Source organism: Grus americana, chromosome 3, assembly GCF_028858705.1.
Source record: "Grus americana isolate bGruAme1 chromosome 3, bGruAme1.mat, whole genome shotgun sequence".
In the NCBI taxonomy this organism is placed as follows: Eukaryota; Metazoa; Chordata; class Aves; order Gruiformes; family Gruidae; genus Grus; species Grus americana.
Window position 1 is genome coordinate 77,168,098 of NC_072854.1, and position 14,478 is coordinate 77,182,575.

General features: G+C 37.3%; 1 protein-coding gene across 4 annotated transcripts in view; it reads right to left on the bottom strand.

The window, feature by feature from the left end:
• Positions 1–14,478, bottom strand: part of PDE10A (phosphodiesterase 10A) — a 383,571-nt gene that overhangs the window by 49,094 nt on the left and 319,999 nt on the right. For all 4 annotated transcript variants that reach the window (XM_054819188.1, XM_054819187.1, XM_054819185.1 and 1 more), the window contains 4 exons: positions 7,563–7,703; positions 5,062–5,217; positions 2,237–2,287; positions 307–365 (listed from right to left, as the gene is read on the bottom strand). In XM_054819188.1, coding sequence (XP_054675163.1) covers positions 307–365; positions 2,237–2,287; positions 5,062–5,217; positions 7,563–7,703 — 407 coding nt within the window. The remainder of the gene's footprint in view (positions 1–306; positions 366–2,236; positions 2,288–5,061; positions 5,218–7,562; positions 7,704–14,478) is intronic.

Consider the following 14,478-nt stretch of genomic DNA (forward strand, 5'->3'; position numbering starts at 1 on the left):
TCACTTGTCAAAAGAGGGCCACGTTTAACTCTGACAGAAGAGAGGAAAAAAAGGCAAACACCCATGCAAAAGACCACAAAAGTTCTGTAAGGATGTTACATTTTCTTCTTCACCCAACAAAAAGAGAGTTTAACAGGTATACACCACTGCCATCCACAGCACTCATTCTTGTCCCTGTGCTGAAGTTTGCCCACCCTCCGAGGTGTGCCTTTGCACCTGCTTGTGAGCTACAGGTAGATTGGAAGAGTCATGTTAGAAAAGCTCATCAGAATAAATTGACGAAATTCTATTGCAAATCACACTTACTTTGATACATCAAGCAAGAAGTCATTCAGTTCAGTCTGCTTGGCAAGGCCCCGGCACACCTGGAAGCACAGACCTTGTTATCATTTGCTCCAGAACAACATTGAAGTCAGAGTCTACCCATTTAATTAGGATGAAAAAAATACCACTACTAGTATATACAAATGTTACAGCACTGTATAAAATTAAAAGCTGGATTTATGTGCTGGGCTTCAAGCTTAGGTGACTTAAAACTGTCAAATGCAAGCAACATCTTTCTTAAGACTCTTTGAAAGTCGTTGATTGTCACGCTTGTTCATGCCGCCTCAAAGGCTGCCACTCAATGTGGTTATGGAATCAAAGACATGTCCTTATCCACACCCCCAGCTCTTCTGAGAATGTCAAATATTTTGTTTGTTTTCTTCCTTACCATACTTTTACCACTTTTTTCCAGGTTGCCAAGTAGCATGTAGACACAACTAAAGACTCGCATCAGGCAAGTTTAAGTACACTAAGTGGCGGATGATATATGCTCAACTTTTTGAGAAATCAGCATGAATATGAACGCATATGACATTTTAGAAGCAAAGCGTTAGATGAAGTAAAGCTTTGAACTGTATTTTTACTTCACCTAATTGCATACTCTGTATCTAAAGTACAATTGTATACCTGTATATTACTAGAGCAAGCACTAAGGTCAAAAAAAGAAAACAAGCCTCTACTGTTTGTACCTTTTACACAATAAAATATCACTCAGAACTAGTAATATCTTTCATCTGTGCAATGCAGATATTAATAAATATGTAAAATGTGACAAACTACATCCACAAGCCTTACTCTTGCATATAACTATGCAAGGTAATTAGGTACAACTTCTTGATAGACACTAATTCCTAAAGCCCAGCTGTGAGTCTGGTAGGTATGGCCCAACACCAGATCAAAACATTTGCACTCTTCTCATGCAAAAACTTGGGAAGGGCAAGACTTCTGCTTAGCAGAAGGGAGAGAAATGAAAATGACCAGTGGACAGGCTTAAACTAAACTTTCCATGGTTTGTTTTCTTAGGTGTGAAAGACTTCTTGATTAAAGAGGGATTCGTTGCAAAGCAAAGCTACAACTAACTGCATGCAATTGCAATTCTACTAGTGTACAATAGTCTACACCAGCTAATTCTGCCTAAATGTGCCAGGGTGAATGACCATCCTAAAAGAAGTCAATGACTTCCAGCACCAAGGTGGCAAATATTAGAGCCTAGAAAAGCAGTAAGCTTTATGCGAGTCTTCTGCCAAGCGTATGAAAGACACTTTGAAAAAAAAGAATGTCACAAACTTCCCCCTGTGAGTTGAGAGAAGAATCTATTTTAGCATCTTCTGTGAGTTGACAGAACATGTTTAGTTTCAGTGTTACCGTCTTCTCTTAGCTGAAGTAACAAAACCTATTAGCAAAGCTGCTGGTGTTGCTGGAGCAACTTGCACTGTGTGGAGCTTCATTAAGCACCTGACTAGGGACAGCATGAAGCATCCTTAGTGGGAGTAGTTAGAGGACCATGAAGCAGCTAGCAAAGTAGGCTTAGCCAGAAACACCTAATAATCTCAAACTGAATACCAAAGCAGGAGGAAAGCAACCAGTTGTCCTAGCAGTTGCCTTTTTACAAGAAAAAAAATTGAAAAGTTGTTATAATTCCACTTTAACAATTATTTGTCTACTTTGTTAAAGTTTCTTTTTCTTTTAGTAAAAATACCGTTTGTTATTTGATCCACGGTTGCAAATGAGAAAAACTAGCTCAATAAACACCAAAAAATGTTAGCATCTTTTTCCCACGTTCAGGGAAGGGGCTTGAATCAATGTTTTAGTAGTGACCTCCACTTAAATTTGATTATAAACCATGTTCCTACTAATCAAGTTCTTGCAGAAGGGTTGCACAATGAAAAAATGAAAAACCACCCACACTTACTTGTACTTGATGTATTGCTACTGAAGCCCATGCAAGATTTGCTGTTGCAACCTGAAACAGAAGAAATGAACTCTGAACAAACCTTGAAAACTGCACATCAGTTACGTGCTCGTTTCTCTAGCTGCTAAGTAAATTGACTGAGCTGTTTTAGACAGGCAGGCGGTAACAATTTGTGGGAAGACAGTTATTTTGTGAAAGTCTCGGTATACTTCTGTTTCAATTTTAGTAAGGTACATTCAGTCAGAAGAGAACAATCCTCATTTTTTGTATTAAAAAATACTTACCAATGCTCTTCAGAAGCAATACTGGGAGCCCATCAGCTCAGAAATACATCATCTCAACAAATATCCCATAAGCCGAGGGCTTTAACAATTACAATATTATGTACATTGTTGAAAGGCATCTGCCATAGAAATAAAATATCCCATAACATCTTTCTGGGGCTGTATCTCTTCAGCCACAGCTATTTCCAGCTGTAAACAGGCACTGTTTCTTTCACTACCATTTTGGTGGCAGAAGAACCAGACCCGATCCCTCAGCTCAAGAGTAGCATTTTAAGTATGACAGTTTCCAGGCAACATTTCAAACAAATGTCATGTAAACTGCAGTTAACTAAGATGTGCTACCATGCATAACCTCCTGTCCTTGAAACACAGGAGCTTTATAGGAACACAGAGGACAGAAGTACAAGAGGTCTGCTGCTGCATACCCTCCTAAGGTATTTTTTTTAATTTTATTTTTTTTAAACAGAACATATTGTACACATTTTATGGAAACTGCTAATGGTATCCAAAGGCTTTCTGAAACCTGCAAATGAAAAGAATGTTTTAGAACACTCAAAGTGACCTTAAAATATTTTTAATTTACTAATAAAATGCTTTTATTTACCAGCCAGTCTTTTCCAAGCAGAACATTCATGAATTTCAGTTACAGAAGGTATTTCATATAATATAAAAGATTCATATTTGCACAGAACGATGCATTTCTGAGACCTATCTGAATTGTAGATTGGTTAATGTAATAGGATAATTTAAAAAAATTAAATACATTGTGTGTAAGTAGCAGAATTAATGAAGCCTGATTTTGTGTGAATGCCTGTTCTTTGTTCTCTGAGCAGGGACACTGGCACCACCATACCAGTCCAGTCCTCTACCACGACCTCTGCTTAATGGTGAAAAAATACCACGTGCGACGCTGAGGCTGAAGCAACATTGGCTGCCCAACTGATCATACGTGTATGATCATCACATGTATGCTAGGCTACTTAGGTTACTGATAAAGAGAACATACAATTGACAAATATGGCTGGTTTTTCCTTCCTTGGGAGGGTTAGTTTTAATATCTCTAGTCTGCACGCTTTCTGTTCAGACAACAGACCTGGCTAGAACTCACTCCATTTTGTCCTAACCTCTGTGTTCAGGTTCCCTTCCCTGGGAAAGGGTACAGAGAGAAATGAATGGTACATTCATCTTAATGTGGGAGCCCTCTTAATGTGTAGATGGGACATCACAAGAACCCTTACCCAGATATGAGAGCTAAGATGCACTTCTAACACCTCTAATACAGTGATAGCCTTTGAGACATCTGCTCCATTTTGTAATTTGTTTGTACTTGGCTAACGACTCATAACTTTGCATTGACAAATGGACACGTATGAACAATGCAGCTACAAAGGCCTTCTATAAATACAGTAAACCATGCAGTGTAGAGAACAGACTTGGAAATGGGAAGGTGGTAGATGGTTATGAATAGGAATATCTGGATGGGGAAGCATCAGAAGGAGAAAGAAGAAAAAAAACAAAACAAAACAAAACAAACCAATCCAGCAGAAGAGAATGGCAAGTAGATTAGCGGGTCATCCAGGTACTAGCACATCTAGACACAGTTTCTAAAGACATCTAGGAGACAAAGGACAGTGAGTAAATCTTGACAACTTACAGATATGAGACAGGCTAGAAACACAAAAGATGTCAGCTCCTAAAGGCTAGAGAAAAGGCTGATCCAAAACCAGCACATGGTTCCCTAGTAAACATAGGGACTCAACAGCTGGCATCCCTTGTCCTCCATGTCATTGCAAGGCATCCTGGAGAGACTACCTGGATACGTGCAGCTCTGTGCGCAACTCTTGGAAATACCACCTGGACGCACACATCTTGGTGCCTGAGAGTGTGCAGATGTAAGAATGTGAATGCAAATATATGAAATCTCTTTTGCTTCACTTTTGTTTTAAAATAAAATCACTTTCTCCTCCTGTGAGACCTAGCATTGAGACTTGTTATACTGTTGCTGCAACATCATTTTATAGCAGGACTCATTCATTTGAGAAGCCACCCCAAAAAGTCAACTAAAAAAAAATATATATATATATATATCTTTCCATACTGCAAAATAAAGCTTTTCTAGAAAATTAAAATTAAGACTCAGGATAACTCATCAGTGTCCTTTTTATATAAAATTATTTGATTTTTTGACATTTGATTTACACTTATATTTCATTCACGTGTTCTGCATTAACTTCTCTAACAACTCTGTATTAGGTTTAATCAATAAAGAAATCTTAAACCTGTTTTTTCACAAAAGAACACAAGGTAAAATTCTTGATGTGTGCCTGCACTTGTATATGTAAATTTTACCCCCTGTGACTGAAAATAAAAATCACTACCTATTTTTTTTCAACAAGTAACATTCAATGAGAACAAAAATCAAGTACCAAAAAGGTAAAAAGAAAAAAAAAAAAGGTGAGAAGAGCGAGAGAAGGAAGTCTGGGGGGGGACAGAAGTGTTGACCGTTGTGGGAAAGTGGGGAAAGGCTGGGCGTGAGCTCACCTCTTGGTGACTAAGGTGGAAGGCTTCTTTGCCCCAGTGCCGGTAAAGCTCCAGGATACCAATCAGATCACCAATTGCAGTGACAATTGGCAAACACAGAACAGATTGGATACGAGTCCCTGATTCCAGTCCAGTACCTTTGGGAAATCGCTCATCCTAGAAAATGTAAACATAATCTGATAAAATGTAAATATCATAACATTAACATGAAAGACATACTGATGTTTTCCTCCCTCTCTTGGCTGATCAAATCTGCAGGAAAATGATAAAATTCACTAAAACTCATATCTCTCAGCATAACTTACAGTATTAAGACATCTACTAAAAAAATGCAATTAAAAATTCTCAGCATTAATTTACATATACGGATAACCTTATTGATAGCAAGTCAGAATTAACTGTGATATTAGACACAGCTTTGGGTTTGTTTTTATAATACATTTTCTCTAATCTCACAGGCAGTAAAACCAGCACTTCATTGCTAATTTCAGTCCAGTTTAAGTAAAAACCCAAACAAACACCACTACCCCACCATCCCCTTTCCCACTAGAAACCTCACCCCGAAGCATTTGTAATCATGAAGAGGACTGCTCAGATTTCAGGGTTACCAAGCAGAGAGCAGTGCTCACAAGAGAACAAAAATCAAAACCTGAAGCTAAGGCTTTAGGTTACACAAAGTTATAATCCTCAACCAACTCCCAAGGGGGAAAATGTGTTCCCGAAAAGTTATGCATGACAGTAAGAACATTTCTTCTTCCCTTGCTTATGCATCTGAATAAACTGATGCAAAAGTTACAGGAATAAGTGTTAAAATAATCCTACCTAGCTGCTATGAAGAGCCTAAATTCATAACTTAATCTACATGGGGAATGTCCAAGGCTTTACAGCTTCAATTCCCCATGCAGGAAAACTCACAAAGACCAGAAAAACCACCTGGATGCTACATTTAGTAAGGCAGTAACTAGCTGATGTGAAGTGTGGGAGACCCACTTCGTTGCACATCAATCCTTCGGTACTTGATTTGTACCAGATGTTCCCTGCAGGCTGTGCTTAGGAAAGACAGACACTCCTTCAAGGCTGATCAAAATCTCTCCTTTCGCAAAGAAAACAGCAAGTAATCTCTACCTTAATTACTAAGATGACAATCAATTTGAACATCTAGGAACAAATGACAGACAAAAGAGAGTGGGAAGCACTTTGCAACACGAGCCTCCTGCTTTCACTTTTTAATTGTCCTCCCCCCCAAGAAAAAGACCTGGCAAGTCTATCTGCCAGTGCTTCCTTTTCACTGTTGAGATGCTCCTAAAAATCACATGAAGGCAAACCATGTTGCCAAAACGAATCTCCCTATTTGGTCAATAATGCACTGATACTGTACTCCAACAAAAAAGTTCAAAACTCCTCCTCACTACCCTCCCCAATTTTATTATAAACATAAAATCAAAATGTACAACCTTCGTATATAAGGATATCGTAACATTAATTGGCAATTGCCAGTAACAATTTAAGCCCTATATGTGACTGAAAAAAACCTAACAGCATATAAAATCTTTATAGTCCAGGTTGTATAGAAAGCACTGACTGTTACTACAGGGAAAGCAGCTTCCATCTTTTGCTTTTGTGGTTCTGTTAAAGTGTACTCACATTAGGTGTTTGGTATTTTGTTTATAGCCCCATTTTTTAACAAATATTTTTTGAAATAGAGACAGCAATGTCCGATTTTGGCCACACTATCCAAAGATTGTTATTCTGGGCAGAACTCAAAAGGATAGAAAACACAGAAGAGAGAACTTCCTTGGTGTTCTCATAAACAGCTGATCATAAAGTTTTCTCCTAAAGTAGAGTTTAAGTATCGATTTCATACCATTGCATAGATGTGACTTGAGGATGAAGTTTTTCAAAAAATTAAAAAGGACAGACATACAGAGTGCCAAGAACTATCAGAATATCACCTTAGGATTTTCTGAATCCTTTTACCAACTGAATTTTGATATCAGTTACATTAGCATACCTTTCATTTAGGTCTACTAAGTATTCCAGCTTTACATTAGTGTAAGAGGAGACCAAAATACTGCCTAATAATCAGAATTCTGATTGACATTCTTGTCAGTGTGAGCCTTGCATTATAATAAAATCAAACTTTGATTGACTATATGTTAGTCTTCTTGTTTGGGATTAGCACACTATTTCAAGACCAGGAAGACAGGAGTTTTAACCAATAGGGTTTTTTTCTCTCCGAGCGATTATGGTATCACTATTTCCCTTATCTGACAACTAAAAAAGTGTTAAAAAAAAAAAAAACCCACAACAAAACCAGACTTAAAAATAAATGAGATATTCTGAAATTATTGAAGCTAATCCAAACTCAGATTTATTTTCTTGGTAGCAAGACAGATGTAAATTCTGTCATTATACATTCAGCTCAATAAACATTTCAGCATCAAAATATTCATTCTAAGAACATGCTGTAATCATCTCATTAAAAAGAGAAAGCTTTTTACCCCCAGAATATCTTCTACTAATAACGTTTTTCTGGATCTGGCTACATAAGCAGATACTGTAGTGCCATGTGCAATGGGTCCTGCAGGAATGAGCCGTGGTTGTCCTTCTTTAGCTCCCGGTGGTGTAAATACACACAGACTCTAGTTAGAAGGGAAAAAGGGGAAAAAAGGAATGCAATTAGAAAGCATGGTTACTTTTACAGACTTACGATGCTACCTATGTAGTGTAAAGGATTGAATAAAGTAGATAATGTAGAGAAACACGCCTTTTGACAATGAAAAGTAGTTGGATAAACTCCGCTTAACTGTTTGGAAATTTTAGGAAATCCCACTCTAAAGTTACCATTCAGACAGCGGATAACTCTTCTGCCGAAGTCAGTTACTGCTTATATCAGGGTTGGATTGTGTTTACCTTGAAGACACAATACACCACATAAAGACTTATAAGGTAATATTTTCCTCTGTGAGAGAAAGATTTTGTTTTTCTAGGATGCACCCATTTATTTCAATAGAATATATTCAGGCAGTAGAGATAATATTTAAATTTCTTGTTTATCTCGTCCCAAGGAAAGGTAATTTCAAAATTATCCTAACACTATATTTCCTGAAGTTGAAATGACTGTATTCATCCCCTGTACTAGAAGAAACATCTCTCTTACTTGCTGCCTTCCTAAAACTGTCTCATTTACTGAAAAGTCAGGTATGACAACAGTGACATCATGAAGCTCATCTAAAAACATCTGATAATTGTTCCAAAACAAAACTATTAAACCAGTTAACACCACCAGAATGAATGGGATTCCAAATACTATTTTACAAAGAGAAAATTAAACACATATATCAAGGTCAAACCTGCAAACCCTTCTGTATGCCAAACACTCTTCAAATCTAAAATTTCATTCATTTTTGGATGAAAAATAAATTTTATGGAACAGTAGAGTGCTGGAAAACAATGTCCCTATCACAGTCTCTAAAATTTTCCTTTATTTTTCACCTCCGACAACCTGCAAAGAAGCAGTTTGTTAGTAACAGTTGATTTTAAAGTCAGAAAACAACCAAAAAACCCTGTCTCCAATGCTATCAGCAGGAACAGTTCATTTTACAAGCAAAAAGTTTCACCTTCTGTTTTATTTTTCTGCCTTTATGTCATTACATCCATCAATCTCATTACATCCATGTGCCTCCTAACGCTAGAGAATCCCGGAGACTCTCAAAATTTTAAAGCATTTATCACTGTCACACCCTATTCAGAATAGCAGGGCTATTATCCTTTAAACACAAAGGGATTTTAGGCACATGAAGAATAAATGGCATGGCAAAGGTTACACAAAGTGTTAGAACAGCAGGAATCAAATCTGCATTTCCAAGACTTCAGCTTAATTTCCTAATCTCTTGAGCCATTCCTCCTTATATATTCTTAATATTAACACAACTAAAGCACCACCTCAGAGACCCATCTTCTATTGGAAAATTGTGTTTTCTAATTTACTGTAGTCAACAATCCAATTTATTTCACTGATAAATTTGTAAGATGAGGAGTATATATAGAGAGCTCCTGTAGTAAGTAAGTCTACTGCTAAATAGCTATATGATTTTAAATTATGAATTTAAAGCATATGAACTAAGATGAAATATTTTAAGCAAAAATCTCTGCTAGGAAAATAGAATTTATTTATTCTTTTTTTTTTAATTTACATATATAATACCAGAGATAGATGATGGTGCCACCACACAATGTATTACTAACATTCCAGGTAAGAACAGCCACCTGTTGTGCCACTCCTTCATATTGGGTGCTTTTACTATCAGACTTTGCTTTCATTAGGGCTGCTGTGAAGGTGAATTGCCCAAAATTCTACAGCATCAACAGTTATGATAATTAATATTAAGTGCATCTAATCTGTCTCCCACATTTATCATTCACAAAGGTTTCTGTAACAGTAGACAACAGCAGGTGCACAGGTACTCCAGATTCCAGTAGCTCAGAATGCAGCCTCGTCTTGAAAGGCTGAACAAAGAACTTTTAGTTTGTTCAATTATGATTTCAGCTTAGGCTTGGCAGTAAGCAGAGCGCTTTGCACTGGGATTGTTATTATTTAATATTATGCCATTATATGCATACTTAATTCCCTGCAGGGGGGGGGGAAAAAACAAAACCCAACCAAAACCAGAAAACATCCACCACCCAGAAAATCTAGATAAATCTACAGGTCTGATTCATTAAAGAAGTGAAATCTAGGCACTATGAAATCAATGGCATTTCTCTTATTTTGCCCTCCTAGGTCTGTGAGGTCAGTATCACTATAGTACCCGAGTACCTCACAACCTCTAACTAAGCTTTATTACGACTCCCCTGTAAGTTGGGTAGTGATGTTATCCTCATTGTATAAATGGAAACTACGATAAAAAAATGTATTACTATGGTTATTTTAGCTGAGGCTCCAGTTACCATTTGAATACAAAATTCACAGCTCACCACATAGCCTACGGAATGCCTTGCACTATGGCTTAGAGCTAGAGCGAGCCAAATGGATCACAAGACAAAAAAAACTCAGGTGTGAAAGAAAGGAGACAGACTTCAGAGATCAATAGTTACCAATTTGGGCTCTGTGAGACTGGGTAAATTACTAAACAGGAGTTGTTTTCTAGCACAGAATAATAAAGGCACAATTTGCAGTGAAACTTCAGCATCTACTGTCAGCTGTAGAAAATGAGGGATGATATGAGATGCATCCTCTCATAATCATCATTTCTTTATTCTGCAAACATGCAAGGCACATTATAAAACATAACAAACAATTCCAAAAAGAATACACTGAAATTTTCGGAAACTAAGGAGATGCAAATAATGCACCATATGTAGGTACTCCTGCAGCGATGAGGGTACCTTAGCTGTAATGGATTAACAGCATTTTGGAAGGAGAAAGTTGGACTTCATGCTGAGGGGAAAACAAATGGCCAGAGAGAAGTACGGAATTCATAGCCAAAATAAGAGTGAGGTCTATCCAAGAAGAATCAGTAGTCCAATGGTTAGGACATTTAGCGAGTTCAAAAGAACTCAAGATTCTGACAAAATCAGTAACTGTATATTTGTCTTGTTCTTCAGAAGAAAGTCGGGTAGTCTCAAAAAGTTCAGCAAGACAAGGAAGAGAGTTTTCCATCCAGTTATTCATTTGCTAATATTTGGATACAGATGAGAATTAAAATACCTTAAAAAGAGAAAATAGAGTTGCCACATAGTAATTCAGCTCTGACAAGTCATTTCAGCATATTTATTTCACACGTCTCATGCAGCTGGAAGGAAAGATACTTCTTCCATGGAGTAGCTCTACTGAACATGGACAGTAATTAGTCCATTTTGATGTCTTGTATTATGGTACAAGTACATGAAATCTTGCAATTTTCTATTTATTCTGATCCCAAACCTCAACTTTATTCTTAAAACCCAATTACACTCACAGCTTCTTTAAAGCGTGGCCTTTAGCAGCGAAAGACACTGAGAAAGTCAGAATGTTAATTTTCCATATGAATTACAAGAATGTGCTACTAAAAAAAAAAAGCCCCCCCCAAACCCAAACAACAAAAACCATTAAATCAGTAGATTGAATCTGCCAGAACAAGCCTGCTCAATTTGCCAGGATAAAAAGCTCCATTTATTCTTACTTTCTTATAATCTAATAAAGATACATATAATTCTTAAATGAAATCTTAGTTTCACAGTTACTTGCCTTCCTAAGTTTCAGTTTCATATTTTTACATGAACTTAAACAGAATGAAAAAGAACATTTTGCATAACAGATCCAAGAAAAGCACCCCACGATCTGAAAAAAAAAGTATATTATTCTAATAAAACTGAAGAAACCACAGTTCACTATTTATTTAAATCAGTGTTCTGATATAAAATATTAAAAAATCAAAGCAGCTAGAAAAAGGTTTAGAATATAAAAGGCACAGAAATACTGAAGTACATACCTTCACAAATGTTTGACTTGCTACACTATATGTTTATAGGAAAAAGTACTTTTATAGTAGGAACAGTTAAACTATAATGTGTTCAATATTGAAAAGGTGGTGCATATTGCTGAGTACTGCACAATGTAGGAGATGAAACACAATGTTTAAAGTCTGAATTATGTAGTCTAAGTAGTGGAATGAGTCAAATTAAATTAACAGGACACTGGAGACCAAAGCTGATCTCTCCAAAGATTAACACTTTTATTCACACCATTATTCTTACTTTTTCTTAAGACATATTTGGTTCTTTATGCCAAGATCGCAATGTGTGACGCTTAGCAAAGTAACTCTATTATTTAAGTTACGTGTATAAAATGTGCTTTTCCACACTGGTCTCCTGAGTCATGCCCATAACTAAATATAAAACAACGGACAAATCTTTCTCTTCTCAGAAACGGCTTCTCAAAACAAAATGCAAGATGAAGAATACAAACCCAAAAAGCCACTTTCAGCAGAAAACAAAGAACTCACTTCTGCCACACATGCATTATTTTTCTCCAGAAAAGGCCTTCACTGGATCTTCAATGGCCAAAAAATTGTGTTGACACCATGAAGCATTGGTAGCAAAAGTTGCTTTCACCAGCACAGTCTGTCCTGTGTCCTAGTGTAAGTACCCATTTGGCTGGTAAACCCCTCTGTTACTACCACCATGAAGTAGTGCTGTGAATATGCATCCCTATAGTGGAAAAAGTTCATGGACGTTATTTTACTTCCAGTGATAAAAAGAATTTTGCAGAAGCAATCCCATTCTGCTTCCTATAGGAAACTACAAACCCCACCGCTAATGGGTCAGTGATCAAAAATCTCTTCAAACTACCCAGTAGGTTCTAAGTTTGCCACTATTCCTCGTGACTCCGTACAGGTAGAAAAACATGACTGTGCAAGCACAGACCTTCACCTAGACCTCAAACAAGAAAATGGAAAGGCAAATTTCCTCATTACCGTATAATAAGCTGCAATTGGTCCATAAGCTTCTACTATTCCCACATTGACTTTATACATACACTTAAAGTTTCATGACTGTTGATACATTCCATATATGAACAATTTACATCCAAATGAGTTGAAACATTTAGTGCCAATTAAGGATGTGGAAATTTGCTGGGGGTTTGTTAACAAAGATTTTGAATCCTCGAAGCCATCAATGGCAAGGTCAGCCAAACAAAATGCAGTAACAACAAAAAAAGCTGTGCTCTGCTCTACTACAGCATGTTACCGAAATAATCTCTGAGGCATCCCACAGACACAGCTTTAAGGGAATCTCTTATTACCACTGTCCAAAACCACCAGGTTTTTCACATCACCTATCCAGCTCACATTTCCTGGTTTTCCTTTTGCTTAAGAAAATACTTATAAAATAAAATGTACTGTAGTAATCAAAGTTTGGGGCTCGCCTACTCTTTTCTAACCATGAGTCACTCCAGCATTCTTTTAATTCAAATCATCCTTCACCAGCTCAAAGGGTAATTAGAAGTGTTCCCGTGCAGACATCAGATATATTGTTTACAGCTTCACAAGTAAATGAAGAAATGGATAGATCGGGCCCTTTCAAATCACTTGCATTTCCTTAGTGGGTTTGAGTGTTTTTCTTCAAAACCAGACTAACAGTTTGCATTTCTGATAATGACACCGAACAGTGATTAATAATCAAAATAAGGAACCAGTGGATTTTCAAGCACAACTTAAACAATATATAGTTAATAAAAAAGGAAATATGAGAATATTAAGTCCCATAATTTCCCAAATACTGTACCAATAACTCACAATGTAGTAAAAGGCAAAGGTTGAGGAGACAGCAGGATGCCCATGTGCTGCTTACAGTATCTTTTGCTGCTATAACCACTCGCAGTGAGAATGTAAGTCACTATCAGAAACAGATAAACGTGAATAGCTCTTTACTGACATTGTAACGTTACTGTCTCTCTCCTGGCAAAAGTTAAGTAATAAAAGATATCTAGTGTAGACAGAACATTAGATAGCTCTCCTGCTGATGATGGAGAAGGCAACCAAGATGGGAGAGCCACTCTGGGTTTGATAAACTACCAGAAGGGCAAACACTGGCTTGGAGAGCAAATCTACTGGAAGCCTCCAGGTTCATCCATTCTGGCACCCAGCAGCCCACCAGGTCCTGCAATTCCCTACTTTGAACTGTTTCCCCTCCTTCCAGACACATACAGAATCTCCTTATCTACATCAAAGTCAACTACCCTATTACCAATCTTTTTCTAACAAGTTCCACATAGTGATGGACTTCTTTCTTTAAATGTAGTTGGGCAGGGGAATACTGAAGTCTGACACCAGAAACCTCCTATACCTTGTGGTAACCTCAGAGGGCACGAGGTGCTTCATTTCCTGCCATCTGTGACATGACAGATTGTTCCAGCTGGGCCCAAAACTCTTCAGAATGATTCCTTCCCTCCTAGTTTAATCTCTTAATTCACCTTGATAGTCTCCAACAGTCTGTTGAAATTATGAAGTAATTTATCTTGAACCTCTTTTACTGTGGCTGAAAAAACTCTCATTACTCCTCGTTTGCAACAGCTAAGAGCGTGCGCATGCAGAATTACTGATGTTCTTCTTGCCATGCTGTCGTAACTTGGCCCCCTGGTTGTTTTTTCTAGTGAAACTCTAATGATTATAATCCCAGTAAAAGAAAAGATGAGGGGTAGCAGCTCAAGTCTCATAACACAATACCATTGGCACCTCCTGACAGATATTCTTACAGTGATAAGAAAGTACCTACAGTTTTCAGGTGCTTTCTGATGAAAAGGTCAACTACAGGTGTAATTGATGCTATTTTTCTAGAGGCTGTTGGTCTGAAGGTGGTGGGAATCCAGTACAATGCCACATCCCAACCCAAAAAGGCTAGAAACCATTCAACTAACTACATAAATTTTGCCAG